Raw genomic sequence first — 13,987 nt, forward strand, 5'->3', positions numbered from 1 at the left:
AAAATCAATAGGGGTCATCTGCAAGTCATGATCAATGTACCTATGAAGTTTCATGATCCTAGGCCCAAGCGTTCTTGAGTTATCGTCTGACAACCACCTGGTGGACGGACGGACCGACCGACCGACCGACCTACCGACCGACATGAGCAAAGCAATATACCCCCTCTTCTTCGAAGGGGGGAATAAAAAGAAAGTTGTTGGCAGAGAACATAAACCATATTATGTATATATAATCAATCTTCTGGATGTGTTAACAGGTTCACCAAATACACATGGTTTACTGTAAACTTTGGATTGCTTCAAACACAATTATTTTTTAATTTGTCTGCAATTGAATGAAATGCAATCAAAACATGGATTAAATTGTAGAACTGTTCAGTTTGTAAGCAACTGATTGGATAAATTATTTTACCACTACATATATATGCTCAGCTTTAAAGAAAACAAGAGGGCCAGGGGCCCTAAGGCGCTCACCTGAGACCCAAAGGAACTAAACTATTCTGGGAAGGTGGAGTTCAAAATAATAAAAGTACTTCATGAAACAATAAATATTATCATAAGGTTCACAAGAAGAAATGTGCTTGCCCCTGGAAACCATGCTCTTCAGAGAACCAGAACCATTTTCAACTAAATCAAGATATTATAGGAACATATGTTCTCAACATTTTGCAGTAAGATTGAACTAAAACATGACTTATAGAGAGTTCACTATGTTTCACTATAGCAACAAGGGCTGTTTGTAAAACACCCATGCCCCCCAAATGGGCTGTCAGTTGTAGTGGCAGCCATTGTGTGAATACGTTAAGAGTATGATCGGCAATTTAAAGAAGAATTGCTCGCGTGACTCGTTGAGTTGCTGATGAGAGTCTGTTGTGTATTTGTCATAAACTTCAACAAGATATTTTTGAGATATTAAATAAAGACAAGACAAAAGTGTACATATCTTTATCAATTTTGTATAATGGTAGCAGTAAGTTACAGAGAGAAGTTGTAAAAATAATATCTAAAGTACCTATATGGTTTGATGTGTATTACAGTCTTCTGATATGCACACTGGAGGTAACATAGCCGTCTTTGGGTGAGTATTTATGTTATCACTCTCGACTAAGTATCAATAGTTTATATAGTTTTGCTTAAGCATTAGTATTTGTGTGGTGGTGTATTTATTGTTCTTCCACAAAATCTGCTTGATTCACACTTTATTTGACTGTTTAGAGTCTTGTGACCTTGACCGTTGAACTAGTGACCTGAAAATCAATAGGGGTCATCTGCCAGTCATGATCAATGTACTATGAACTTTCCTGATCCCAGGCCTAAGCGTTCTTGAGTAATCATCCGGACACCATTTGGTGGACGGACCGACCGACGGACCGACATGTGCAAAACAATATACCACTTCTTTTTCAAAGGGGGGCATAATAAATATGCATTTTTATTGTAACAACTCTTCTTATTTACACCAGGATGCTGCGTTTAAAAAACAATGATGCTCCCGGTAGAATCCTTGTGAGTATCATCATTAGTTCATTTGAGTAAGTCAAGTACAGTATAAGATCAATGTCAAGGTCAAATGTCGGTGAGATGATGTGAGTGTGATGAGTGTTGAAAGGTAGTATCAAAGCTTTTCAGTAAGAAGTATTGGTGTTAATAAAACTGATATTTTTGGTAAACCAAGAATTTGGACCTTCCCAATTCGTCCCAGTCAAAAGGAATGTAAATTTTAAGGTCACAATGAGGTAGGTTATGTGGATGTGTTGAAAGTATTCATAGATAACATATATGCACGTATCAAAACTTTGTAGCAAGCTGTATTGATTGTAGACGAAACACATCCTTTTGGGTTAACAAGGAAATTTGACCTTGAATTAGAATGTCCAAAAGAATGTCAAGGTCAACATGTGGAAAGGTGACGTTAGTGAGTTAAAAGTGTTTATACGTAACATTCATACAAGTATCAACACTTTTTGTGCTGTGCAAGCAGTATTGATTTTGACAAAGATGTCATTTTGATGTTAACCAAGAATGTGGACATTCTGAATGAGTTCAAGTTCATAAGTCAGTCAATGTCAACATCAAAATGACGCAAGTGTGATGTGAGTGTGTTGATAATGTTCAAAAGATGACATTCATGCAAGTTTCCAAGCTTTGTAGCAAGCGATATTCATGTTAAGAAAAAACGTGCCACTTTATTTTAACCAAGAATCTGGGCCTTTTGAATAAGGTTATGTCAAAAATAGGTCAATGTCGAGGCCTAAATGAGGTCAGGTGATTTGGGTGTGTTGAAAGTGTTCATAGATAACATCCATTCAAGTATTAAAGCTTTGTGGGAATCTTTATTGACCGTATTCAAAGAATTACATTTCGGGTAACCTAGGGTAAACCTTGTTAGGACAGACTGACAGAAAAAAAAGAAACAGGCCAATGGGTTTATGTCTGTCGGCATCAGTAGATGCTGGAGGCATAAAATGATAATGTATTAGAGAAATTAAACTCCAACAGACGTCTGAATAACTTTAAATGGCATAGTTCATTTAAAAAACAATTAAAACAATTACAACAACCATGATTAACAAATAACAAATATTTAAAATTATTTTTAATAATTACAGTACAAAATATCCGATTAAAAGCAGATGAACAGCACCAATGATGCTTTGTTTTGAGGTATGTCCAGGCTCTTGCATGGCAATATAATTTTACAGTTTTGGTAAGATACTTATATTGATTTTAGTTTTTAATTTAAAAAAAGCAAAAACAGGCAAGAACTTGATTGGAATATAAAAAACATGCTGTATGGTTACTGGGCATCAAAAGAGAGTAACTTAAAGATTTTTTTTAAATATGATAAGGAACTAGACAAACGAATGAAGATACTTTGCAAATACAGACCCTAACATAGACGGTTCTGCATACACACTACCGGTACTGCACACATCAATAATATTGTTATCTGATAAAACAAGACAAAATAGTTAGTGAAGTCAACAGCGAGTGTAAATCAAGGATCTGACACAAGTTGTTATTTTATACAGTTATTATAAAAAAGAGGAGAAGAATTTTGTTAGTAGGCAAGCCTTTTGCAATCTTATTAACACATTATCTGGGCGAGTTAAATAATGATATAGTATGAAATGACAAAGAATGTCAGATCTTTTTTTATCACATGCTTTTTAATTAGCCAAGAAAATACAATTTCTGTAAATGTATAGATACAAGTGGAAAGTTGTTTTGATTGTATGACATCACTTGAAGTTGAAACAACAGTTTGAAAAGCATAATAATGTTACTCTATTGGTCAGTTTAAAAAACTGAAAGCCATGAAAACCATTAAAAAACTATATAAAAAAATATTATAAAAATAAAAATGGTTATGTTCACTAGACAACAGGGTTTAGCATGTGATAATAGAACATTTCTTAAATAATGAAATTTTAGTAATTTAATTTCTTTAAAATGAATTCATTGTCTTACAATTTGGACATCAAACTGCCAAAACATTAAAATTGAAAACAAGTTTGTTGCATGTCTTAAGTGAAATTGTTTCAAAATAGTTGTATGAATGTTGATCTTTCTTCAACTTAATTTAAGAATTGTGTAAGGTTTACGAAAACCTTTACGCGTGATATGGGCCCTGGTGAATAATAAATGACTCTCAAAGTCAAATGAAATATGAAGGACAACAAAGTGTAGATTTTTTTTTCTTTACAAAAATACCACAAAACCAACAATACAATACTCATCCCATAATTTCTACACATTAAAATTAAGCTTTGATAAATGACACTAACCATGAATGAGGAAATGGCTATTTACACATAGAAGCATTGTTTACGTTTATCTCCATTTAAAAATATAATGAAAAGATTGATAATGTGGATGTTGTGTTTAGTAAACATAGATCAATGCAAAAAACTTCACAATATAACAGAATATATGTAGCCTGATGAATAACCAAAAAATCTGAAGTTTGAAGCAAATACTTTTTAAAGTATTTTATTATGCAAATAGCAAAATTAGTATATTTCTGTCATAGGCTTCTACAATTCTTATATTTTGCATAATCACTGACTGCTTTACTTTCAGTCAGAAATCATTTGTAAATGGCTTCTTTTTTTCTATTCGGATAAATTTGCATCAACACTATATGTTCATTCAGATGATACTTTTTGCCCCACAAAAAACTCAATGAGCTTGTAATATGAAAGCACACACCAACATACCTTTAATAAGCAACTAGTTACATATAATCAACACCAAATTCACCAGTGTCAAACTATGTCGAGATATCTCTAAAGCTAGCCATGAGCATGCTGCGCTCTGGTCAGCTTAAAGTTAAAAACATTTTATTAACACATCTCCATGAAATACACATTTTTCTTAGTTTTTTATTATTAAACAAACACCTTATGAAACTAGCCATTTACAGCCACATGAATAATGTTAATATAATTCTACTAAAATGATTTAAATTACAAAATGCATACTGCCAAACAATTGCAATATTGTAAGTCAATCATTTCCACATATAAAATGACTGTCATACCACATTACTATGATAAATTGAATTAAAATATGGAATAAAAATGTAAAATTATATAAAAATACTTCCAGACATTTAAGTGTTCTAGAGCATAATAAAAAAAACCTAGACCTTGAACAGTACCTTTGATCTTTACCAAGCTCCTTTGTAGATGAACCTGATACCTGAACAGTCTTGTTCAGGTGAGTCCTTTTTATCATTCAATATAATAATCCTTATAATAAATAATTATTTGTGTTATATTACAACAACTTATTCTAATGGTTATAGATAGTTGAAATCAAAGCTAAATCTTAAAAGAATGCCTTTATATGATACAACTTCAGAGTTTGATATTGTGTGATTTTGTTGCTTATTTTGAAAACAAGGTCATTTCAGTCACTGCTATTTAAAAACATCTTGTTTATTTGCTTTTGAAAATACACTTTCATTTTGGTAACTTTGGCAATATGTGACATAGCAACTTTAAATCTTATTTGAAAATGGGCTCAAATTTGAAATTCATCACAATGCACACAACACTATTACTCTTGTATAATCAATAAGGTCTCGGTCTTCGAATTCTATTATGACCTTGAGAGTAATGACCTTGACTTTGTGACCTTTCAAATGGGGCATCATACCATGGACCTGATTTATTGTCACTGCCCCAGCCATAATGGCGTCCAGCCTGATCACCCTGATATGGTTGTGAATCATTTCTTGTTGTTTGTTGTCTGTAACCGTGGTACCTGTTTCCATAGTAACCGTCATTGTAATGACCTTGACCTTCCCAGGGCGGTTGTACAGTGCTACTTCCATTCCTGTAAGGATGTTGACGACTGTCTTGAAACCCAGGGTAACTATCGTGTCTATAATTATTGTATTGTCTTCGTTCATAGTTTCCTGACTGATTGTTCCTTCTTTCATAGTTATCTGACTGATTGTTAAAAGTTTCAGGTTCTTTAGTAAAGTTGGCATTGGTCTTTCTCTGATGATCAACTGCCTCTTTGATTTCTTTTTCTTCTCCAGAGTCTGGGTCGTAGTCTTCAATTCTGCAATGAACAAAGATTGAATATAGGAACACATTCTTAAGAACTTACTAGATTAATGGTAAATCTGTGATTTAACGTGGTTACAAATGTATGTCTGCAAATGAACAATCAAACAAACCAGTGCACAAATAAGGTTTATGCTAGTATTTTACATTGCATTTATTTTTACTAGAAATATATCCCTTCAGGAAGAAAAGTGTGCTATATTATAGTTTTATGTGATTTTAAGTATTTCATAAGACATTTGAATTAAGAGTGCACAGGCAAATCTAGGACGACACTTTACGCACATGCATTTAACCCCCCTTTTCACAGAGCACGGCTCAATTCATATTCAGCCAATAATTCCATATAATCACGACTTCAATTAAAAATATATTTTCTTGCCAGCATTGAAGATGAAAACATGCCTTACAATTTTATAAACACAAACTTGCGCCATTTCTGTAACTGGATAGTGAATTATGGGACAGTGGTTTTCCAACATACAGAAACAAGAATATCAGTGAAACTGATGAATGCTCCCTGATGATGCGCTTTGTCAATCTATGTGTTAATAACCACCTTATAAAATCTTTTATTAGCCTCGCTGACCTTGACCCCAGTGACCTCAAACCTCATCAAAATGTATAGGCCCATGCAAGGTACCTACATGCCAAATATGAAAGAGATCGGTAAAGTATTGAAGGTGCTATGAGAAACTGTTACAAAAGCTTGACGGAAAATATATTAATAGCCTCAGTGACCTTGACCTTGACCCCAGTGGCCTTAAACCTCATCAAAAGGTAGAGGTCCATGCGAGGTACCTACATGTCAAATATGAAAGAGATCGGTAGAATATTGAAGGCGCTATGAGAAACTGTAACAAAAGCATGACGGAAAATCTATTATTAGCCTTGGTGACCTTGAGCCCAGTGACCTCAAACCTCGTCAAAAGATAAAGGTCCATGGAAGGTACCTACATGCCAAATATGAAAGTGATCGGTAAAGTAACAAAAGCATGAAGGAAAATCTATTATAAGCCTCGGTGACCTTGACCACAGTGACCTCAAACCTCATCAAAAGTTAGAGGTCCATGCAAGGTACCTACATGCCAAATATGAAAGAGATCGGTAAAGTATTGAAGGTGCTATGAGAAACTGTAACAAAAGCATGACAGAAAAATCTTTTATTAGCCTCGGGGACCTTGACCCCAGTGACCTTAAACATCATCAAAAGGTAGAGGTCCATGCAAGGTACCTACATGCCAAATATGAAAAAGATCAGTAAAGTATTGAAGGTGCTATGAGAAACTGTAACAAAAGTAAGACGGAAAAATCTATTAGTTGCCTCAGTGACCTTGACCCCAGTGACCTCAAACCTCATCAAAAGGTAGAGGTCCATGCAAGGTACCTACATGCCAAATATGAAAGAGATTGGTAAAGTATTGAAGGTGGTATGAGAAACTGTCACAAATGTGTGACGGAAAAATATATTATAAGCCTCAATGACCTTGACCCCAGTGACCTAAACCTCATCAAACGGTAGAGTTCCATGCAAGGTACCTACATGCCAAATATGTAAGAGATCGGTAAAGTATTGAAGGTGGTATGAGAAACTGTAACAAAGTGTGATGGAAAAATCTATTATTAGCCTCGGTGACCTTGACCTTGACGCCAGTGACAACAAACCTCATCAAAAGGTAAAGGTCCATGCAAGGTACCTACATGCCAAATATGAAAGAGATCTGTAAAGTATTGAAGGTGCTATGAGAAACTGTAACAAAAGTGTGACGGAAGGAAGTAAGAAAGGAAGGACAAACTGGCAACTACATGCTCCCCGAAAATTTTCAGGGAGCAAAATAAGTTAATGAAATACCTGAACATCTGGTTATTCAGGTGGAATTATAACAGTCATTGGACTGGTGAATTATAATAAAGATTGAAGGCAACATACGTATACCCATTTTTGTATTAAAAACACAAACAAGAGATGTGTTTGTTAGAAACACAATACCCCCTATTGCGCCGCTTTGAAAAAGATTATGTTTTTACCTTTTACCTTGAAGGATGACCTTGACCTTGAACTTCCACTACTCAAAATGTGCAGCTTTATGAGAACGCCGCTTTGAATTTTTTTTTTTTACCTTTGACCTTGAAGGATGAAATTGACCTTGAAGGATGACCTTGACCTTGAAGGATGACCTTGACCTTGAACTTCCACCACTCAAAATGTGCAGCTTCATGATAACCCCGCTTTGAATTTGTTTTGGACCTTTGACCTTGAATGATGACCTTGACCTTGCAGGATGACCTTGACCTTGAACTTCCACCACTCAAAATGTGCAGCTTTATGAGAACGCAGCTTTGAAATATTTTTGTTATTTTTTTTTGACCTTTGACCTTGAAGGATGACCTTGACCTTGAACTTCCACCACTCAAAATGTGCAGGTTCATGAGAACGCCGCTTTGATTTTTTATATATTTTTTTGATCTTTGAACTTAAAGGATGACCTTGACCTTGAACTTCCACCACTCAAAATGTGCAGCTTCATGAGATACACATGCATACCAAATATCAAGTTGCTATCTTCAATATTAAAAAAGTTATGGCCAATGTTAAAGTTTTCGGACGGACAGACGCCATATATTTGATATTTGACCTTGAAGGATGACCTTGACCTTCACCTTTCACCACTCAAAATGTTCAGCTCCATGAGATACACATGACTGCCAAATATCAAGTTGCTATCTCCAATATTTGAAAAAGTTATGGCCAATGTTAAAGTTTTTGGACGGACAGACGCCATAAATTTGAGATTTGACCTTGAAGGATGACCTTGACCTTTCACCACTCAAAATGTGCAGCTCTATGAGATACACATGCATGCCAAATATCAAGTTGCTATCTTCAATAGTGAAAAAGTTATGGCCAATGTTAAAGTTTTTTTCAGACGGACTGGCATACTTACACACTGACATACTGACGGACAGTTCAACTGCTATATGCCACCCTACAGGGGGCATAAAAAGTGAAAGTAAATTTCACTTCAATTTCATTTACAAATGTATCAAAATACGTATCTACGTGCAGATTGAATGTTTAAATATACCTGGAACGGGTCATCAGATCAGCGACGTAGTTTTCTCTCTCAACTGGATACCCACGGGCTGTTTTGTATGCTGAAAGAAAACATTTCACGTTGTATTGAATGTATTTGATTTTGAAAGACATTTTATCATATGCAGTTCCTTTTTTGTTTGCATTTTTACTAAGTTTTATCATTTCACTATGCAAACTAGCATGGGCATTAATAACAAAAAACTTTGAAGAGGACCAATTAATGATGCTATGATAAAATTGTTTTTTTATTTGTTCTTCAAAAATTTAACACTTTTTAGCACGTGTGACACAATTAGTCAACACACCATAACAATTTGAACAAACTTGAGGACCTAACGATCAAATTATGAAAATAAGTTAAACGGTGTAAGCGAGATTTAAATAAAAAGTTTCAGTATTCCTGACCATGAGTATGAGGTACTCCAGTAAACTAATAGGTGTTATTACCAATCACAATACTACAGTTCCTTAAAAACACACGCCATTTTTGCTACAATTTAAAACTATAACTTCAATTGGTAATTAGTTATTCTAACATGGCGCTTGTTTTCTATAGATAAAAAAAGTCAATCGTCTGAGGGTTAGTCAGAAATAATAATGGCTGGAGCCCCATGTTTTATATATGATTTCATAGCATGCACGGAAAATATGTAGTAAAATGAAAGTGGTTAAATGCGCTCTTTCAAAATCTGTAAGATTATTAGATGACCTGCATGCCAAATATCAAGTTGCTATCTTCAATATTGAAAAAGTTATCACCAAGGTTAAAGTTTAGGGACAGACACACTGACAGACAGGCCAAAAAAACAATATACCCCTAATCATTTGATTTGGTGGCATACAAATAAATTGTTAAAATTGGTACACAAAAGTATAGACACATGTTTTCACTTACTTCCCACCCATGTATGTAGTGCTGCAACAATACGCCAAAAACCGTATTGCAATATATTGTCAGTTCAAAAACCCGTATTGCAATATATCGCAATATATTGCTAACTTGTACCAAAATTATAACTTGCCAATTACCCGATAATCCCGTATATTCCAGTTTTAAAGCAAATTCTGGTATATATCTACTATAAATGTGCTCAAGAATAACAAGAAACACAAACATTCGCAAATTTTCTTAAGTATCAAATACATTTTGGCATTCGTTACTATTTTAAGATGTGATGAAATAACGTCCAACAGGGGCGTTTTTTTTTCACTGAACACGCGTAATTCACCAGACGTGATGTTCCCGTTTTTATACAACACAAAATACACCCATGCTTTCCATACGACGTTCTACATGTCTGTATAACTTTGCGCTCTTTTAATTCTTTTTATTGAGACAAAGGACAAAGCACTTTTTATTTGACGCTAGAATTTTTTATTATCGCATTAGCATTAAAATTTGGAAGCGTATTTCCGAAATTCGGATTACAAATTTAATAATGCTTAATTCAGAATCGAACGAAAAATTTACAGCTGTGCGCAATCAATTCAACGATAATCTGTTCAAAAGCATCAAACGAATGCTCCAATGTAACAACGCTACTCCGTATAATACACTTTCAGAATGCTATTTTTACGAAAAAAATATTTACACTGCTTTGTTTTGTTTACCTTGTTATCATTATTTCGGATGGCTTTTCTGGACGAAACGTGAATGAATTTTTTTAAAATTTTCGTACCGGTATGATGAAAATCGTATCGCAATACAATATGCGGATTGCGATATATACCGATATACCGGTATATTGTTGCAGCACTACATGCATGCATTCCTAGGCATCTATACCTCTGACCAACTAATTCAACAACAGCAATAAATTTGATATAAAGTGATTATTTCCTAAAGATTGACAATCCATGAGTACGCAATATGGGTCTATTAAACAGCAATACCTTCCAATGCATCTTCTGGCTTCATTCCCAGTCGCTCAACCATGTACCTGGAAACAAAAAAAAATGCAGTGACTTATCAATTCCATACGAGATAACAAACATGAGGGGACATCACTTCCATACAAGATAACAAACATGTGGGGTCATATCAATTCCATACCAAAGCTCCAGATAAGGTTTTGTGAAATTCTTAACGTTACTACCAGATTTTCAAAAATAATTCTTAACTCTGAAATTTTATTCTTAACGTTACTACTAAGTTTTGGAAAATAATTCTTAACTTTTCTAAATGACCTAAAAATAAATAATAATGGTTATTTTCATGCAAAAAATTAAAATAAACATACTATCAACTTAATTTAAACGAGTTCAACAGTGTCTATTCAGTATTATACAATTTTATTTTTCAAATACATGTACCTTCAATGCCCAAACTGTGCTTAGATTGCATGCCTTTGATGATTTTTTTTTTACATATTTCACAATTAAAACTGGTCTTCCATTCAATCTTTTCAACGATTGGCCACGGGAATTGTCCCTTCCAGTCGTTCAATGTTTTTTGTTTAAGTTTGGACCCGTTGTGTCGCGTTTTTTTTAGCTTTTCCGACTGTTTTGGCAACTGTACATACAACATCATATAAGATCTTTTCTATAATGTCTTTCTTAACATTCAACTTCGGCTCACTTTGCGTACAATATGTTAAAAGCATGTTTTTGCAAGCTTTGCAGTTTTTAGGACGCTCTCTGGGCGCCGCCATTGTTTTTGACAGAGAGACTGTACACGCCGCTTTTATTGGAAAAAATGCGCTTTGTTAAACAAACCCGATAACCATTTTATATAAGAACCGAAAAGATCTTTAATACGCAAAAAGAACTCAATAAAAATCGATACGAACCGATGTAAAAATAATATTCGTAACTTGATTTTGTAATTCTTAATGGTACAACAAGATTTTAAAATAAATACGTAAGAGACTTGAAAATAATTCGTAATTACGAAAATACGACCCTTATCTGGAGCTCTGCCATACCATATAAAAAACATCTGGGGACATATCAATTCCATACCAGATAACAAGCATGTGGGGAAATATCCACTTCATACCAGATAACAAACATGTGGGGACATATCTTCCATACCAGATATCAAACATATGGGGTCGTATCCACTCCATACCAGATAACAAACATGTGGGGACATATCAAGGCCATACCAGATAACAAACATGTGGGGACATATCAATTCCATACCAGATATCATACATGTGGGGACTTATATTTTCCATACAACAAATGAGAATTGATGTATATTTTATTTGTTTTATATCCATTTTTATAAAGGTTTTTTCTCTTTCATTAGACGACTTTGAAAGCACATGTCCCACTTGTCTAATGATACTTAATTATTTGTCGGAAAAAGAATTTTTCAGCGCACTTACATGCAGAATAATTTGATGGTACATGTAGCAACATGTACAATGTTCAGCATAAATTATAATATTGGACTTTGTTTGTCTCACTTATAACTTAATCATAACTGATAAGAGAAATGCTCATAACAGCTTTATACCATCTTAACAAGTGACCAATGTTTTCAAACAAGACAAGTACATTTGTAAATACGACAAACTTTTCCATAGAAAAAAAAATTTGAACAAGACTATTGCCAAGCAATATATGTCCCCTACCGGCTCCACCATTGTCAGATTTTTTGTTTATTTGTTGCCATAGCAAACAAAATTTTTGAAGTAGGAACAAAATGAAATGACATGCATCATGTCTATTTTGCCATCTATCCATGTTTCAAGTTTCATGAAAAAATATGAAGAATTTTAAAAGTTATCCCAGGATCCAGAAAAGTGTGATGGACTGACAGACAGACACACAGAGCGCAAACCATAAGTCCCCTCCTGTTTAACCGGAAGGGGACAAAAATATATTCTCTCTACGCCGATAACCTATTGATGTAAAAAAGATGCCACTGATGGCTTCTTGGTTAGTTTCAGGCCTTACCGACACACAATGTAGCCGGTTCTGTTGACACCGTGAGTGCAGTGGACTCCAATCAAGTGATCTGAAAAAGAAAACCATCATTTTTTAACACTTATTAGCCTCACTCTGGGAAAACAGGGGTTAATGCATGTGCAAGTAGTGTCGTCCCAGATAAGCCTGTGGAGTCTGCATAGTCTGATCAGGGACGTAAATATCCGTCTTAACTGGATTTTCGCTAGCAAGAGACTTCCTTTGAATGAAAAATACAAAAAAGAGCGAATGTCACCAATTATATTTGTATTAACGCATACTATAGGTATAGACACCAAAATCACCAAATTTGAGTGGATAAGTTAAATAGTTATGATTATTAATAGGTTTGGCAGCCATCTTAAAAAAACAACAAGAGGGCCATGATGGCCCTGTATCGCTCCACTGTTTTTTCTTTGCGAAAAAAACGTGTAATGCGCATGGGTTGAAATGTACTCAAGCATGTGACTTTCTCTTTCTATCCCTCGTCCCACTGGGCGCTTAAAGTTGGAAGGGTGAGCATTTTTATATATGGAAAAAGTTACTACCGTGTTAACTAAACAGACAAAAAAGACCGGGAATTGTTGCACAGGTCCTTTGCTTATAACGTAGGTACATTTATCTCTCCAAAAGATATTGTCGTTCTTTCTATTTCACATATTTTTAGATGCTGAAGATCAAATCTACGCATTTGATTTGAAACAGATTCACAAGACCCATAGGAATCAAAATGCCTTAACCCTTTACCAAACAACACATTTTGGACTTTCCCAATTTGAAAGAGGTTGCAAACGTCAATTGAATTAAAATGGAATATGAAGGAAATGATCCGGTAGGGTAGAAATAATTGTGATAAAAGGAGAAATTGCTCATCAACCCACACATCCCTAAGACCAACAGGCCTGAGAATATTATGATAATCTAAAGATTATTTCTTTATATTTATAAATGTATTTAATTAAGTAATACATTTGACTTCTAAGATCAATTCATAACTTGTATTAAGAAAATTATAAAATGGTCAGAAATATATATGGATTGTTGAGCAATTGACAATCATTTCAACAATTCATGATCAGTCACGATTCACAAATGGAACAATGAATCATTAGTTATTAAAAAGCAGCATATACGATAGTTAAGAACATTGCACTTCATTAATTTCAACACCTTCTCTTGGATACAAAGTTTGAGTTTACCGAGCAGTATCATATATTGACTTTCCTTGAAATAATTATGTTCATGGAAGTTGTGTTTTTTAAATCAATAATATATTATTAAACTGGTTTTACCACTACAAAAAAGACATGAAATTAACATGTCATCCCAAATATTTTCATCCGGATATATGGTCACTTTCGACATATTTAAATAAAACCCGACCTATTTCAGTTTA

General features: G+C 34.3%; 1 protein-coding gene across 1 annotated transcript in view; it reads right to left on the reverse strand.

Annotated features, from left to right (window-relative positions):
• Nucleotides 1–13,987, reverse strand: part of LOC127842277 (far upstream element-binding protein 1-like) — a 194,794-nt gene that overhangs the window by 168,090 nt on the left and 12,717 nt on the right. The window contains exons 6-9 of the mRNA XM_052371711.1: nt 12,583–12,643; nt 10,570–10,616; nt 8,666–8,735; nt 5,272–5,574 (exon numbers count right to left, since the gene is read on the reverse strand). Of these exons, the coding sequence (XP_052227671.1) occupies nt 5,272–5,574; nt 8,666–8,735; nt 10,570–10,616; nt 12,583–12,643 (481 nt within the window). The remainder of the gene's footprint in view (nt 1–5,271; nt 5,575–8,665; nt 8,736–10,569; nt 10,617–12,582; nt 12,644–13,987) is intronic.

Source organism: Dreissena polymorpha, chromosome 8 (assembly GCF_020536995.1).
Source record: "Dreissena polymorpha isolate Duluth1 chromosome 8, UMN_Dpol_1.0, whole genome shotgun sequence".
Taxonomy (NCBI): Eukaryota; Metazoa; Mollusca; class Bivalvia; order Myida; family Dreissenidae; genus Dreissena; species Dreissena polymorpha.